Genomic DNA, 13685 nt, shown 5'->3' with positions numbered 1-13685 from the left:
GTTCCAATGTTTTAGAGAGGAATGAAAGAAGAGATACCGGTCTGTAATTCTGGATGTCAGTGGTATCAAGGGTTGGTTTTTTGAGGGGAGGCTTTGTTCTGGCAGTCTTGAAAGACGTTGGAACAATGCCAGAAGTGAGGGAGGAGTTAATAAGTGCGGTGAGAAATGGCAGGATGTCGTTTGACACAGCCTGGAGGAGGGAGGAAGGGATGGTGTCAAGGGGGCAGGTGGTGGCATGGTTAGATGTTATAATTCTGTTGACCTCGTCTGAGGTGAGAGGGATGAATTGGGTAAAGACAGAGGTGGGGGTGAGGGGAGGGAGGATGGTGGCAGTGATAAAAGAGGAGCTAATGTCCTTTACTTTCTGGGTAAAGTAGGTAACAAAGTCATCAGCAGTGATGCAGGAAGGAGGAGGAGGGGAGGGAGGTTTGAGGAGGGAAGAGAACAAGGAAAACAGTTTCCTGGGGTTTGAGGCGGAGGAGTTAATTTTGGTCCAGTAGAAGGCAGATTTGGCTGTTGACACAGTGGAGGTGAAATCAGAGAGAAGAAAGAGATAGTGAGATAGATCTCCTTGATGTTGCCCTGCGACATTGAGCAGTTTTCATAGGAATGAATGGGCGCCATTTTGGAATCCGCTGTCTATTCTATAATATGTCCATGGCGCAGGCCAATCCCACTTCTGACACCAATGTGGCGAGCAGCACGGGAAGGACGAGATGGGACGAGGGACGCCCATGTTAAGCAACTTTCGCGCCCCTTACACCGCACGGCTACGAGAGTTGCCTTTAATGAACACACACACACGACACACCAAAACACACTCAACATAACTAATTAACATAAACGTATAGGTGACGCTGTCGGAAACAATAACTCAACACACACAGCAACGCTAACCCACCAATAGACAAACAAACCCCACACAATGTCTCTGCCGCAAAGGACCTGGGAGGGCGCCAGAGGTCCAACTTGCGATGGTCCTAAGAAGGGCTGTTTCTCCACTCATACAAATTGTCATGTGTGAAATAGAGAAAGTCCTCTCTTTATTTAGTTGAAAAATAACAATGTTTCAATTATAAACACTATTTATACTATTTTAACGTGGAAGAATATTACCACCAACACAAATCCCTTGTTTAGTCATTGATAGGAGTATTTTATCTGACAGATACTAACAATTACCGTATTTTCCGCACTATAAGGCGCACTTAAGAGCCGGTAATTTTCTCAAAAAACGACAGTGCGCCTTATAATCCGGAGCGCCTTATATATGGATCAATTGGTTAATTGGTTGATCCATACTGGTTGTAAACGGCGCTCTGTAAAAATGTTTCAGTATGAAAAACCAATAAAAACAATTTAATAATAATAATAAAATGTTTCACTACGACTACGATAAAGCCACACCGCTTGCAGCATTACGGCTATCGTAGTCAGTGCACACAGCATTTTACTGCGCTTACTCACGGAAGGTCATACTATACGATCACAGAGCCAGGAAATCGGGCGGAAGACTGGCCACACTACAAGATTCGAGGGTGCGATGCTCTACTTTGTATCATTCACGTTTGCAAGATATTTAAAAAATCTAAGGTTTGGAACTGCGTAATTGTGTTTTACTTTTTTGTCATAAAGGTTCCAGTTTTATATCTGCTAAATGCAGCAACTCGTCCTCACAGTTGCGTTGCGCGTGACGAGCTATACAATTAGCACAGCTCCATCTAGTGGATGCATAACGCATCCCCAGTCAAACGTTTGACTGCAGTATCTTCTATGCTATGCGCCTTATAATCCGGTGCGCCCTATTTATGAAAAAAGTTCTAAAATAGGTCATTCATTGAAGGTGCGCTTTATAATCCGGTGCACGTTATAGTGCGGGAAATACGGTATATGTATTTGACTTTGCCTCTCTCCACACTATACCCTAAACATACCATACGATACAACAACTTCTTGCTTGGATCAAAATTATTATTGTTTATGATAATATTACTATTCTCATTCAGCTTTATAATATGGCCATCTTAGCTTATCTTATTACCTTATTTAAAAATAATGGATTACATAACAGTTTTACAACATTTCAGTAAATTCACTTTACTAGTAGGCTACATACAAATACAATGCAAAAAATATTGAATGCTATTTTATTCTGTGAAGACATTCATTGGTTCTTATGAGTCTGTTTTCCAGTGTATTTCGTTATGGTGAATATTCACATAATGTGGGGCTGGACTTTTTTATGTAGGAATACAATCCTTCTCAGTAATCTGGGTTAAATTTGCATTGATCTATTTATGTCCATCCATTTTTTTGCTTACAAGTGCTTATTGTAAGCACTTGTAAGCACTTGTAAGCACACACACACACACACACACACACACACACACACACACAGACAAAAGAGGGAGGGAGAGAGAGAGAGGGGGGGGGGGGAGGGAGAGAGAGAGTAAGAGAGAGAGAGAGAGTCCTATTGTGTCATCTGCTTCTCTTTAAGAGACGTTGAGAAAGGAATGTGTAGTTTCTGAGCCTGGTTGGGTTTAAACCTTTTACCCTGAACACACTTCCTCTAATTGCATGCTTTTTATCTTTTTATTTCTTACAAATAATATAAATAATGTACAATATCAATAATGTATAAATATAAATGAAGTATCATATGTATGTGTGTCATTTTTCATTGTTAGTACTCTAGTAATATAATTGCCATTATTATTCACTTATAGCCTATAGAGCACGACCACATATGTTTCTGTTTAGCCCAAATCAAACTCTTTTTTACACAGAGGAGAAAGGACCGTGAGCTTTACACAGACATCAAACAGCATGGGCTGGCTGGGATGATGGAAACTATTTCACTTTGCACCGTCTTCATTTGGCTTATGAAGATCTAGGACTGTATTTTTAAATATGAGTTGGAATAGACCTCAAACTTAAGTAACTGGTGCGACAGGCCTGCTATTATAGTGGTAAGATGTTCTATTGTGCAAACCTGGTTGTATTTCAGTAATGCATACGTCAATATTACTTAATGCCAAAATGGTCGTCAATTTAAATACAGTAAAAGTGAGTTGATATTATGTTTAATGTGAATAGTCTGTTTTCTTCCATGCCAAGCCAAGAGTTATTTGACGGAATGATATGATAAATGTCAAAGAAACCTTTATAAACCTTGATTGATTAGTATTTCAAGTGTAAAAGTGTTACACTTTTAACAGTTAACTACACAACAATTGGTTCTGTGAAAGAATGCATGCATATTTGTTGACTGAGATCTGGGCTAAAATAGCTAATTCGTCAATGGGACTTGAAGAGTTTCTAGGTTTGAGGTAATTTGCTGAATGCACCTCTCACCTATTGAGGGACGGCATTCTATTGACATTTCTGCTTTACTGTCTGCTCATGTCAGTGACTCAGGTTTTACTACAGGTTACTATTTTACGTTGGGGGTACGTTCAAGGACGAAACTCTAGGAAGAACAGATGGACTTCTCTTGACCTTTGAACTCCTCAGTTCAGCTTTCCCCTGACTCAGTTAAAATTTGCCTGTAAAATGCAAACATTGTCCCACATAAACACGTGCATGCATGCATAAACACACACCCAGACACACACACACACACACACACACAAACATTAGGCATAGTGTTATTGACGTTCTGTGATTCTGTTCAGTCTTTGTGAGTGTGTTTTATTCTGCATGTCGCTATAGATAATTGAGACCATAAGGAACATCTGTGCACAAAGCACAACCACACACACACACACACACACACACACACACACACACACACACACACAGTTGTACAGAGAGAACAAGTTAAGAGCGAGAGAGATAGAGAGGAAAGAGAGAGAGAGGGAGAGATGGAGAGAGAGAGAGAGATTGAGAGCGATAGAGAGAGTGAGAACAAGTGTCGACATGCTTTGAAGTTAAGCAAATTCCAGTAGTTTCCTGTTCGGGGCTGGGGCGTAACGTGAAGCAGGATTCCTGTTGTAGGGGCTGCAGCGTAGCATGAGCCAGGAGTCTCTATCTGTCTCTTTACAGAGGAGGGCTCTGCAGCAGTCCTCAGTGTGTCTCTGCCTGCAAGCGGCTCCGACATCACTCTGGACATCCCAGCTAATGATATTTCCAGTGTACATCACTGGCCTATTATAATCATGGAATTCACCGCAGACCTGGCGCACACCTGGTGGATTGTCCTACGGAATGCCAATGCATAAATCTCAAGGAGGCCGTGGAATTCTGGTCGGTGTAATTTCACGCTTGGAGTTCAGAGAGATTCTTCTAGGACATTCTTCAGCGTTCCACTGTGTATGTAGGCCACACACCGGTGCAAGCTGTCTCACATGCTGCACAGCTTTTTTTCGCAAACCCATAAGCTTTGTTATTGTTGACACAAAAGAATGTGGCTTTAGGAAGATCCGAAAATCTTGGATGATGTCCTTTTTCTGACCGTTTTGATGACTAATCCGCAGATCCGATCCATTGAGGATGTCTGGGATCAATAGACACCCCTTCTCTTCTCTCGTGGTTCTGGTGGTACTGTGGCACCTCAGCTGCGGACAGTCCAAAGATCACTTGGACCCCAACACCAGAGACTGGGGGGACTATTCAGACCTCCAGGGTCTGGGACACGGTCTGGGTTTGGACAGGGAAGAGGAAGACGGAGGGTCAAGCCACTTTCAAGAGGAGGACTTTTTATCAGACTTTGCAGGTAATAATATTAACTTGCATTGTGTAGTGGTGGAGAGATGGCCGAGTAGTATTCGTTGGGAAGAAACCCTAAAAGGTATAACAGATCTTGAATATGCTCAATTGGCCTCACCTGTCTATGCTGTATATTTGAATGTGGAGCCACACAAGGTCAAAGAAAATCAAAAGGGGAATAGTTTACTTGTTAGAGAAGTTCTAATGTCTTATGCTTGAAAGCAGAGTCTGGCCTGGTGCATCTGATAAGAAAACTGGTCCATTTAGCATCTGTTGGTGGGGTGTCTGTGGTTCTGTAGAACTGTAGCCATCTTTAAGATCTCTCATAATTAGCGCAGCTGTATCACACCTGGGAAAATAGTCACCCTGAAAATGATCTTTGCTTGCTCGTATCAGTCAGATCATGTGCATTGGAACACCCTCAAATCCAGTGTCTCTCTCTCCCTTAGGTAAAAAACGTCTCTGGGTGATAACGGCTCCATCCCATAATGACCACTACCTCCGCATGATGGAGAAACAACTGGAGGACATGGAGCAGGTAAAACAGAAGAATTGCTCACCAATGAATCGATCTGGATGAGAACGTAAAGTTTTTGAGGAGAGAGCATGTGATCATCTTTATATGTCGTTCATGTATGCAGATTACACCCTTTTTCTGTCTGTCTATCTGTCTGTGTCTCTCTCTCTCTCTCTCTCTCTCTCTCTCTCTCTCTCTCTCTCTCTCTCTCTCTCTCAGGAGGGGCTGAACTGCCGCCTGGCGGAGCGAGACACATACATCGTGACCATCATCCAGAATGCGATGATGGAGGGCCGCATCCAGAAGACCACCCCCCAGGGAGAGGCCACGGTGGAGACCCTGAGCCCGGACACCGTCTCCAAGCTACTGCACCACCTGGAGCTCAGCAACCAGGTGACCCCCAGCTGGGCCCCCAAGTACGTCTCAGTGAGGCTTAGTTATGGTTCCACGTCGACGCAACACAAGGGGGTTTACGGACCCATCACGTCCTTGCGGACCCTCCTTGCGTCCACCGCAAGGGCCTGACGTGGGCCTCCCAAAAAAATGTAACCTTGCGTCGAGGCGACGCAGCAGCAAGGGCTGTGATTGGTCCGCTAACGTAAACCCGACGTCAATCCCACGCAGAACCAAAAGAGGTTCATGACTGCGACTGCGAGGTCATTGCATTGCGTTGCATTGCAACAACGTGGAACCATAAATAAGCCTTTAGTCAAGGATGCCTACAGGCAGGCTGTGGACAATGGGCCTCAAACCCAGAACCCTACTTGAGAGTTCTCTCATGTCTGGTTGACTCCGGACAACGCACATGGATATCGTTTCCTGCTTTTTTAAGTTTGTTTGTTTGTGTTTTTATTTTTTTTGTGGTGGATTCTGCCGCCCATTGAACCCTCAGGAGCGGGAGTTCTCCATGTTGGTTCTGAAGAAGAACCTGCGGGTGGGCGAGCGCTTCCCGTACCCAGTGCGGGTGGACGCGGTCCTGGAGCTCATCGACCAGCTCCCGGTCAGGAAGCTGGAGAAGATGACCCGGAAGGGCTCCCCTCTGAGGTACCTGGGAACGCCCTGGAGATAGATCGGTCCACTGTTGGATTAGGACGTGTGATTACAGCTGGATTATTTTGCTATTTCATACCACAGATCCCCACGGTAAAGTGTCTGCAGAATCAGTATTGTTTGTATCAACGGCTGTCCATAGTAACAATGTCTCAGTGACCCACGGAATTCTTAGCAACACTTTTTGAACGTATATGTGGGACTTTTATGGGGCCTTCAAACCTTATTTTCGTAAGGTTTGAAGGACCAATCAGATATCTTTAGTTTACAAGTCTGCGAGTCTTGCTACCCCATACAGCAGGGGACCCTATACACTGCTCTTCATCACAGCTGACCGCCAAGGACGGATTAACATGACCACGGGCCCTGGACACAAACCAGCCATCGACCCCTACCAACACGCAAATACACGCACTAGCACACCAAATTTGGTCGCATATAACTCATACAATCCACAATCACACACATTATAATGCAGCGCGCAGCCAGGAGAGAGAGAGAGAGGGAGAGAGAGAGAAAGGGAGAGAGAGAGAGAGAGAGAGAGAGAGAGAGAGAGAGACAGAGAGAGAGCATTGTGCCAGCCGGCAGAACGTGGAATCTGTCAGGTTAATTTCATGACTTTAAAAGCACCTACTGACTTCCTCTGACGAATTAACGAGTCAAAATGTTGAGATGGACGGTATTTGTTGTACCAGGGCAGTTCTTTAGTGTCTTTTTTTTTTTCTTTCTTTTACGCTATGCCGACCCGCTTAGCACACGTTTCTCCATTTTCACTCCGAAATTGACTGTTGACCAAGCACTACGACAATAACGTTCCATCACGTTAAAAAAAAAATTAAATGTGATGTATTTAATTTGCAAATCAAGAACATTCAAATCCTTTATGACCAAAGAATGAATTTTCAATATTTTTAAATAAAAAAATAATATATATATATATCAAGGCCCCCCTCATTGGCCAGGGCCCTGGACATGTGCCCACTTTGACCTTGCTGTAATCCGTCATTGCTGACCGCCGGTGTTTCCATCAGGTGCCGGGTAATGAAGAAGAGAGTCCTGGTTAAGAAGAGGAGAACGATGAAGAGGAAGACGGCCCTGGGGGCGCTACGAGGAGGGAACGTCACGACCGTGGACGCGGCGGAGGTAGCGGCACGACTGCGGAAACCGCCGCTGGATAGAAAGGCGGCTTTAAAGAGCAAGATCCAGGACATCCTGATGGGTCGGTCGAGGTTTGTCATCCGCAAGACTCCGCCTCCTGGGAGAAAGGAGGGCAGCGGCGGTGGAGGTGGTGGTGTCGTCGATGGTGGTGGTGGTGGTGGTGTTGGCGTGGTCACCGCCCTCAAGCGAGGTAAAGAAAAAGTAGAGCTGAGCAGACCAGACGGAGGGGCCAAGGCAAAAGAGGAATCGAACGCCAACAGGTGCTTTCTCTTCATGTTTTGTTTTGTGTACTTTAGGGAGATCCAGCGCAGGGGGAAGTTATTTTGCTGGCCGACATTAACCACGAATCTATTTAGGCTATAGTTTTAGTTATGCAGAAGTAGAGCTAGGTTTGACACCTGTATTCTAATATCTTTCTTTGTTATCAAAGCCAGTAGGGATGCTTTGTTATTGTCCCAACCGTAAAGGGCAGAGGACAATGTGAAAGATAGGAAAGTGTTTGACTGAACAAAAAAAGTTCTGTTTTTAAACAATGTGTGATTCTGGATCATTGTGTCTGCTGACTAGTATCTAACAAACTGCATTTTCTCCACTCTATCCGTTACAGTTATGAGGAGGGCGGGAAACAGAAAGAAAGAAAACCAAATGATAAAACTGCAGGGCAGAAGAAAACAAACGCGGGAAAAAGTAAAAACAGCTCGAAGAAAAAGGGCAAGAAAGGGAAGAAAGGGAAGAAGGGGAAGGGAAGAGGGAGGAAGTCTGACGGCGGGATGAGCGAGAAGGATCAAGCAGCCCTCAGGGAATTCCTGGAGGTTTTACGAGGAAAAAGACGACTGATGGTGAGTTTAATGAAGCATTAGTCCCAGTCTTCTAGACAGGACCTCTTAAATCATTCCTGACTAGGTTCATCCATCCATTTCATCCAGTGTGTATTAACTACCCACTCGCCTACTATCTTATGTTGCGACTAAATGAAAACACGACAGAAGGCAAAAGAACAACCAACCAATCACAAAAATCATACATATAATATATATCTACATCTCAGCACAAGTTTAGTTGGTCAATTGTTAATGCACATCACGATCCCTGATTCAACCCTGCAATGTGTGTGTGTGTGTGTGTGTGTGTGTGTGTGTGTGTTTGTATGTGTGTTTGTCAGGTGATCTCAACGCCCAATAAGGACGCACCGCTGTACGTCCAGCTACAGGAAGAGAACAACAAACAGCACTGTGACTTCGCCCTCAGGAAGATCACCGTGGCAACCCTGCTGGGCCAAGGCCGCGACAAGACCCTCACTCTGCAGCACTTCCAGCTGGGTGTGTGTGTGTGTGTGTGTATTTGTATGTATGTGTGTGTGTGTGTGTGTGTGCGCGTGTCTGCATCCGTGCCTGCCTGCGTGCATGTGTTTGTTTGTATGTGTGCGTGTGAGTGCGTGCGTATGTGTGTGTGTTTGTGTGTGTGTGTGCGTGTTTGTCTGTGCGTAAATGTGTGTGTTTGTGTGTGTGAGTGTATGTGCATGCGTGGATCCGAACTCTGACCAATCCATTATTTTTGCCTAATCTAAAAAAAAAAAGTAACAAATATTTGAAAATACTTGATTGGCAGAAGCTCCTGAGGTAGAGCAGGTTGTGTGTCATGTTTGGAGTGCTGCTGGTTCAAGCAAGACCTCACCCAGACTGTTCCTGAGATTGAAATATGTTTGACTTCACATTATTGACATATTGTTCAACCGAAAGCCCACTCATTGTTATTATAAACCCTTTCGGTGGCCACACAGGTTAGAAAAGCGCTGCATAAAGGCAGTCCATGAATCCTTTGTGCGCCTCTTATTCATTCCCATGTGTTCCAGACTCGGAGGTCCCGTTCAGCGGGCTGGCAGACGAGTTCCCCGACCCGGGGATGGTGTCTCTGCTGCGGGCGGAGCTGGGCCTGTCCTCCGCTGACCTCTTCTCCATGACCGTCACCGACTACGACCTCAAACGCGCTGTGAGCACTGGTCTCCTCAGGACTGTCCCATAGAATACGGTTATTTTATCCTAAACTCTAGCATCACTAAACAAGCATGTTCTTTTCTACACCAAAATAAGCCTCCGCGTTGACAATATGCAGAACGAACGTGCGATCTGTTAGTGAGCTAAATGCGCTGTGAGAATATATCTCTCCCCCGGTTGGTTTCAAAGAATCTATTTTACACGTCAATCACAGGTTTGTGAACACAATGGGGGAGGGACGTAAAGGAGGGCGGTATCAGAGAGCGAAAGGGACATTCATTTTTTTGTTTGGTTTCAAACCTGTCTCTCTTCTACTCTCTTCTGTCCTCGCTCTAGTCAAAGTCAAAGTGAACTTTAGTGTCAATCAGACCATGCAGCAAGTAATTACACAGAGGATCAAAATTGCGTTTCCCCGTAATCTAAATTTGCTATTCATATTTTTATCACACAACATATAACATAATGATCCACAAGGACAACAACAAATAAACACAACACATACAGACAGACAGATTATACAAAATATAATATTCACAGTGTGCCAGAGTGTAGTTCCTTTTGAGGTATGTTATTGAGGTGCAATAATAAAAGGTGCAAAGTGCAGAATAGCAGCACGGAGATACATACTAGATACAGTTATGTAAACATGTATATTATTGTGCATATAAAGAACAAACTAAAGACATTGAATTTAGATGATCTACAAATCATCTGCCTCCAGCAGCTCTAAAGTGTCTTCTTCTTCCCTTGTTCCAATGTCGTATCTGGCCGCCAGAGGGTGTTTGAGGCCCCGCCCTCCACCGTTGACCTGCTGAAACACGTCGACGGTTTCCCCTCACGCCGGCCCGAAAGGGAGCGGGAGAAGAAGGGCTCCTCCGCCTGCTCCAAGGACCGGAGCTCTGCAGCGGAGAACGTGTTACTACGGTAACGTAACACCAGCGCAGGTTTATGATCACCTGTTCAAATGCTTTGTGTGATGTCTGTTGAGAAGCTGCAGGAACTTGGGAGAGATTGAAGTTCAGGTATCTTCAAATCCGCATGTGAATCGTTATTTTTGAAGGAATTAGCACAAGAGCAAGAATGTTGACCTAGTTCATGCCATTTACTGACGTGGATATTAAACACATTTGGGCTGATATGGAAACCCTAACATGCAAAGGAAACAGTGATCCCAATGATGATCAACAAGGAGGATCAATAATAACTTAGGTCTGTACCCTGTCTTCACAGGAGTATTACTGTAAGGCTGTAGGCCTACACTGTCTTCACAGCTCTATTAGTTGAGGGGGAGGCCTACACTATCTTCACTAGTCTATTACTGTAAAGCTGTAGGCCTACTATATATATATATATCCTCCAAGGTTGTATTGAGTCAAAGTAACATGGTTGGTTCATCCCTTCTCTCAGGTTCATGGCCAAAAGGAGACTGCTGCTGGTGTCCACGCCCTCTGAGGATGACTACTCCTACCAGCAGCAGCTTTCTGCGTTCAGCGGCCAGGACTGTCCCATGGGTCAGTGGTCGACCGCCTGTTCACACCTGCAGTGTAATCACACGCTATACTCCTTTCCTGCCAGGAGCTGAATGTGGGTCACACGGGCGTCTAGAGAACAGGGTTGTGTGTCAGACGTGCCGGCGGGTGGCCATGCACACCCACACACACACAAATCATGTATGCAAAAGTATGGATAAACAATGGAGTCATAGTAGTCAGGGGGTGATAACCAATCAGACACCACAATGGTCGTTATGCGACCAACCGGTTTTCTTTGTTAATAGGGAAAATAAACTTCTTTAAACATATGTCCACCTTTAATAATAACCCCAGCCGGAGATGATCATGGAGAGAGAGTTCTGTTAGGGAGCCACATAACCGCTAGTCCAATGGCATTGTCTTAACTCCTCCTTGACCGCCATCTTCTCCTCTCTCCCCTTCACCACCTTCTCACCCTCCCCGTCGCTGCCCCTCCCCTCTCTTTATAGTGCTGACTTAATAGCTCATCTTCAAACCTGCATGTGCCGCTGAGAGAAGTACTTCTTCCTAAACCACGCCCACTCTGCTCCTTTTGGCCGTCACTCTGCAACCAGCACAAACACACGCACATGGGTTCTTCATATGGTTATGTGTACTGTGGATTTGGTGTGTGCATACTGGAATTACATTGAGGTTAAAGTAAACAAACGTAAAATAAGTCTGCATATGAATGATCACTATGATGATGTGTCCTCAGGAATACGTCACTTTGCCTTACTGAAGATGATCGGCACAGGAGCTCAAGCTAAAGGAACCGTTGAACTGTTTCCCCTAAATGGTGAGCTGGGGATTTCCAACTGTAGTCTGAAGTCTTGAGTCTGAAGTCTGTTGGCTTTTGTCTGAAGTCTGTTTTCTGTTGTCTGTTGTCTGTAAGTCAGTAGTATGCAGTCTGTAGTCTGAAGTCTGTATTCTGTAGTCTATAGTCTAAAGACTGAAGTCTGTTGTTTGTTGTCTGTTGTCTGAAGTCTGAAGTCTGAAGTCTGAAGTCTTAAGTGTAAAATCGGAAGTCTGTAGTCTGTCAACCTAGACTGGGTACCCCCAGCCCGTTCTGCCGGCGATTTGAATTCACCCTGCAGCAGGGTCTGAAGAGGAGCAATACATTTCTTCCTGTTTCCAATCCGCTTTTACGGCAGACAATCACCAAGCTGGCTTTTCCCCCTAGTGCGCTATTGGCTGGTTGAACAAAATGACGAAAGGGAAGGGACGGCAAGCAGCCCATCGTGTACAGAGTTCTTTGAACTATGCCCATTGATCACGCCTCCTGTGGGGAAGAAAATGACAGCAGCCTCCCGACCAACATGAAATCTACAATTGAACTTGGTCTGGCAATAGCCAGGCTACTGTAAAACTGTAGTCTATAGTATTCTTCAGTGTAATTCTTTAGTCTGTAGTCTGTTTTTTTAAGTCAATAGTCTGTAGTTTGTTGTTTGTAAAACTGTAGTCTTTAGTAGTCTGTAGTCTGGAAGTCTGTAGTATTCAAGTCTGTAGTCTGTAGTTTGTAGTCCTTAGTCTGTTCATCTGTCGTTGTCTGGAATTTTTAAATCTCTAGTCTGCCTTCTAGTCAATATCGGTTGTTTTTAGTCTGTAAGACTTTTAAATCTGTAAGACTGTAGTCTAGTCAGTAGTATGTATTAATCCTTTTAGATGCATTAAATTACATAAAAAGCATATTATGTTCTCTTAGATTCATTTTAATACATATAATGCATATGATGTCAAAACGAATATGTTCCTGAACATTGCTGCATGTGTGAACAGTGCAAATCACTAGCGGTGCCTGCAATGTTACCCCGTCATTGTGTGCATGGGGCTTTACAGAACTGCATGACATGTAAACGTGTGTCTGGCTGCTGCAGGGCGGAGCCAGAGCCAGGTGGACCCCCTGTCCCAGGGCGTGGTGAACAGCCTCCGGGAGCAACTGAAGGTCAGCAAGGAGTACTTCAGCATGCTGGTGGTGGGCAAGGACGGGGACGTGAAGGCCTGGTTCCCCTCGCCCATGTGGTCCCTGGAGACCATCTACGACCTGGTGGACTCCCTGGAGCTCCGAGTCCGGGAGGAGAAGCTGCAGACCAGCCTGGGGATCAGCTGCCCCGAGGACGGAAGAGGAGGAGGAGCAGGAGGAGGAGGAGGAGGAGGAGGAGGAGGAGGAGGACGTGGTGAGGATGGAGGTTACCGTGGTTACCGTGAGGAGCTCGCTGATGAGCGTCGACTTTATCATCGTGGAGAGGACTGATGGGAAGCACATGAAGAAATGACTTTGAGTGACAGAGGTGTGAAATGCTGCCCTTCAGGGTGACGCTGCTCACAGACTCCCCTCACATGCTCCTGCATCATAGTAGACCAGCAGAAGTGCACAGAATAAATATCGGTGAAGATTTCAAGGATGAATGCCTTTTTGATTGTGAAGATGTGATTGTTAGAAACATTAATGGGCCAGAAATAACATCAAAAAGATATTCTGTGGGGTGGTACTCTGGGCTGGTTGCTACAGCAGTAAAACAGGAAGAAAGAGGGACAGGAGAAGTTCATATATAGCCACAAGTTGGCTTCAATTGTTCTCATATAAACAAACTCATACATGTGCAAGAATTGTAAAGAATTTGAAATGAGCTTTGACCAACAACTTTGCAGTTCTGATTGTGTGTTGTAATAATAAATGTTATTTTCGTTATCTATCTTTAATGTCAACAAGTTTTTTTTATTTGCCTTCTACGGCCAATATGGGGT

General features: G+C 44.9%; 1 protein-coding gene across 2 annotated transcripts; it reads left to right on the top strand.

The window, feature by feature from the left end:
* Positions 1 to 4037: 4037 nt before the first annotated feature.
* Positions 4038 to 13635, top strand: ccdc80l2 (coiled-coil domain containing 80 like 2). 2 transcript variants are annotated; one of them, XM_079734670.1, is made up of 13 exons: positions 4038 to 4245; positions 4476 to 4714; positions 5157 to 5245; positions 5444 to 5617; positions 6117 to 6268; positions 7306 to 7692; positions 8040 to 8271; positions 8595 to 8751; positions 9285 to 9421; positions 10202 to 10350; positions 10834 to 10937; positions 11656 to 11736; positions 12815 to 13635. In XM_079734670.1, exons 2-13 carry the CDS (start codon positions 4492 to 4494, stop codon positions 13189 to 13191), a joined length of 2262 nt encoding a protein of 753 aa, XP_079590796.1. In that variant the 5' UTR covers positions 4038 to 4245; positions 4476 to 4491; the 3' UTR covers positions 13192 to 13635. The 2 variants fall into 2 exon arrangements, with proteins under 2 accessions (XP_079590796.1, XP_079590795.1); XM_079734669.1 differs by having other exon boundaries at positions 4038 to 4311.
* Positions 13636 to 13685: the final 50 nt, after the last annotated feature.

The sequence above is a fragment of the Pollachius pollachius genome, assembly GCF_949987615.1.
Source record: "Pollachius pollachius genome assembly, chromosome: 4".
In the NCBI taxonomy this organism is placed as follows: domain Eukaryota; kingdom Metazoa; phylum Chordata; class Actinopteri; order Gadiformes; family Gadidae; genus Pollachius; species Pollachius pollachius.
The sequence above is the reverse complement of the archived record's forward strand: the minus strand, read 5'-3'. Positions and strand labels throughout refer to the sequence as shown.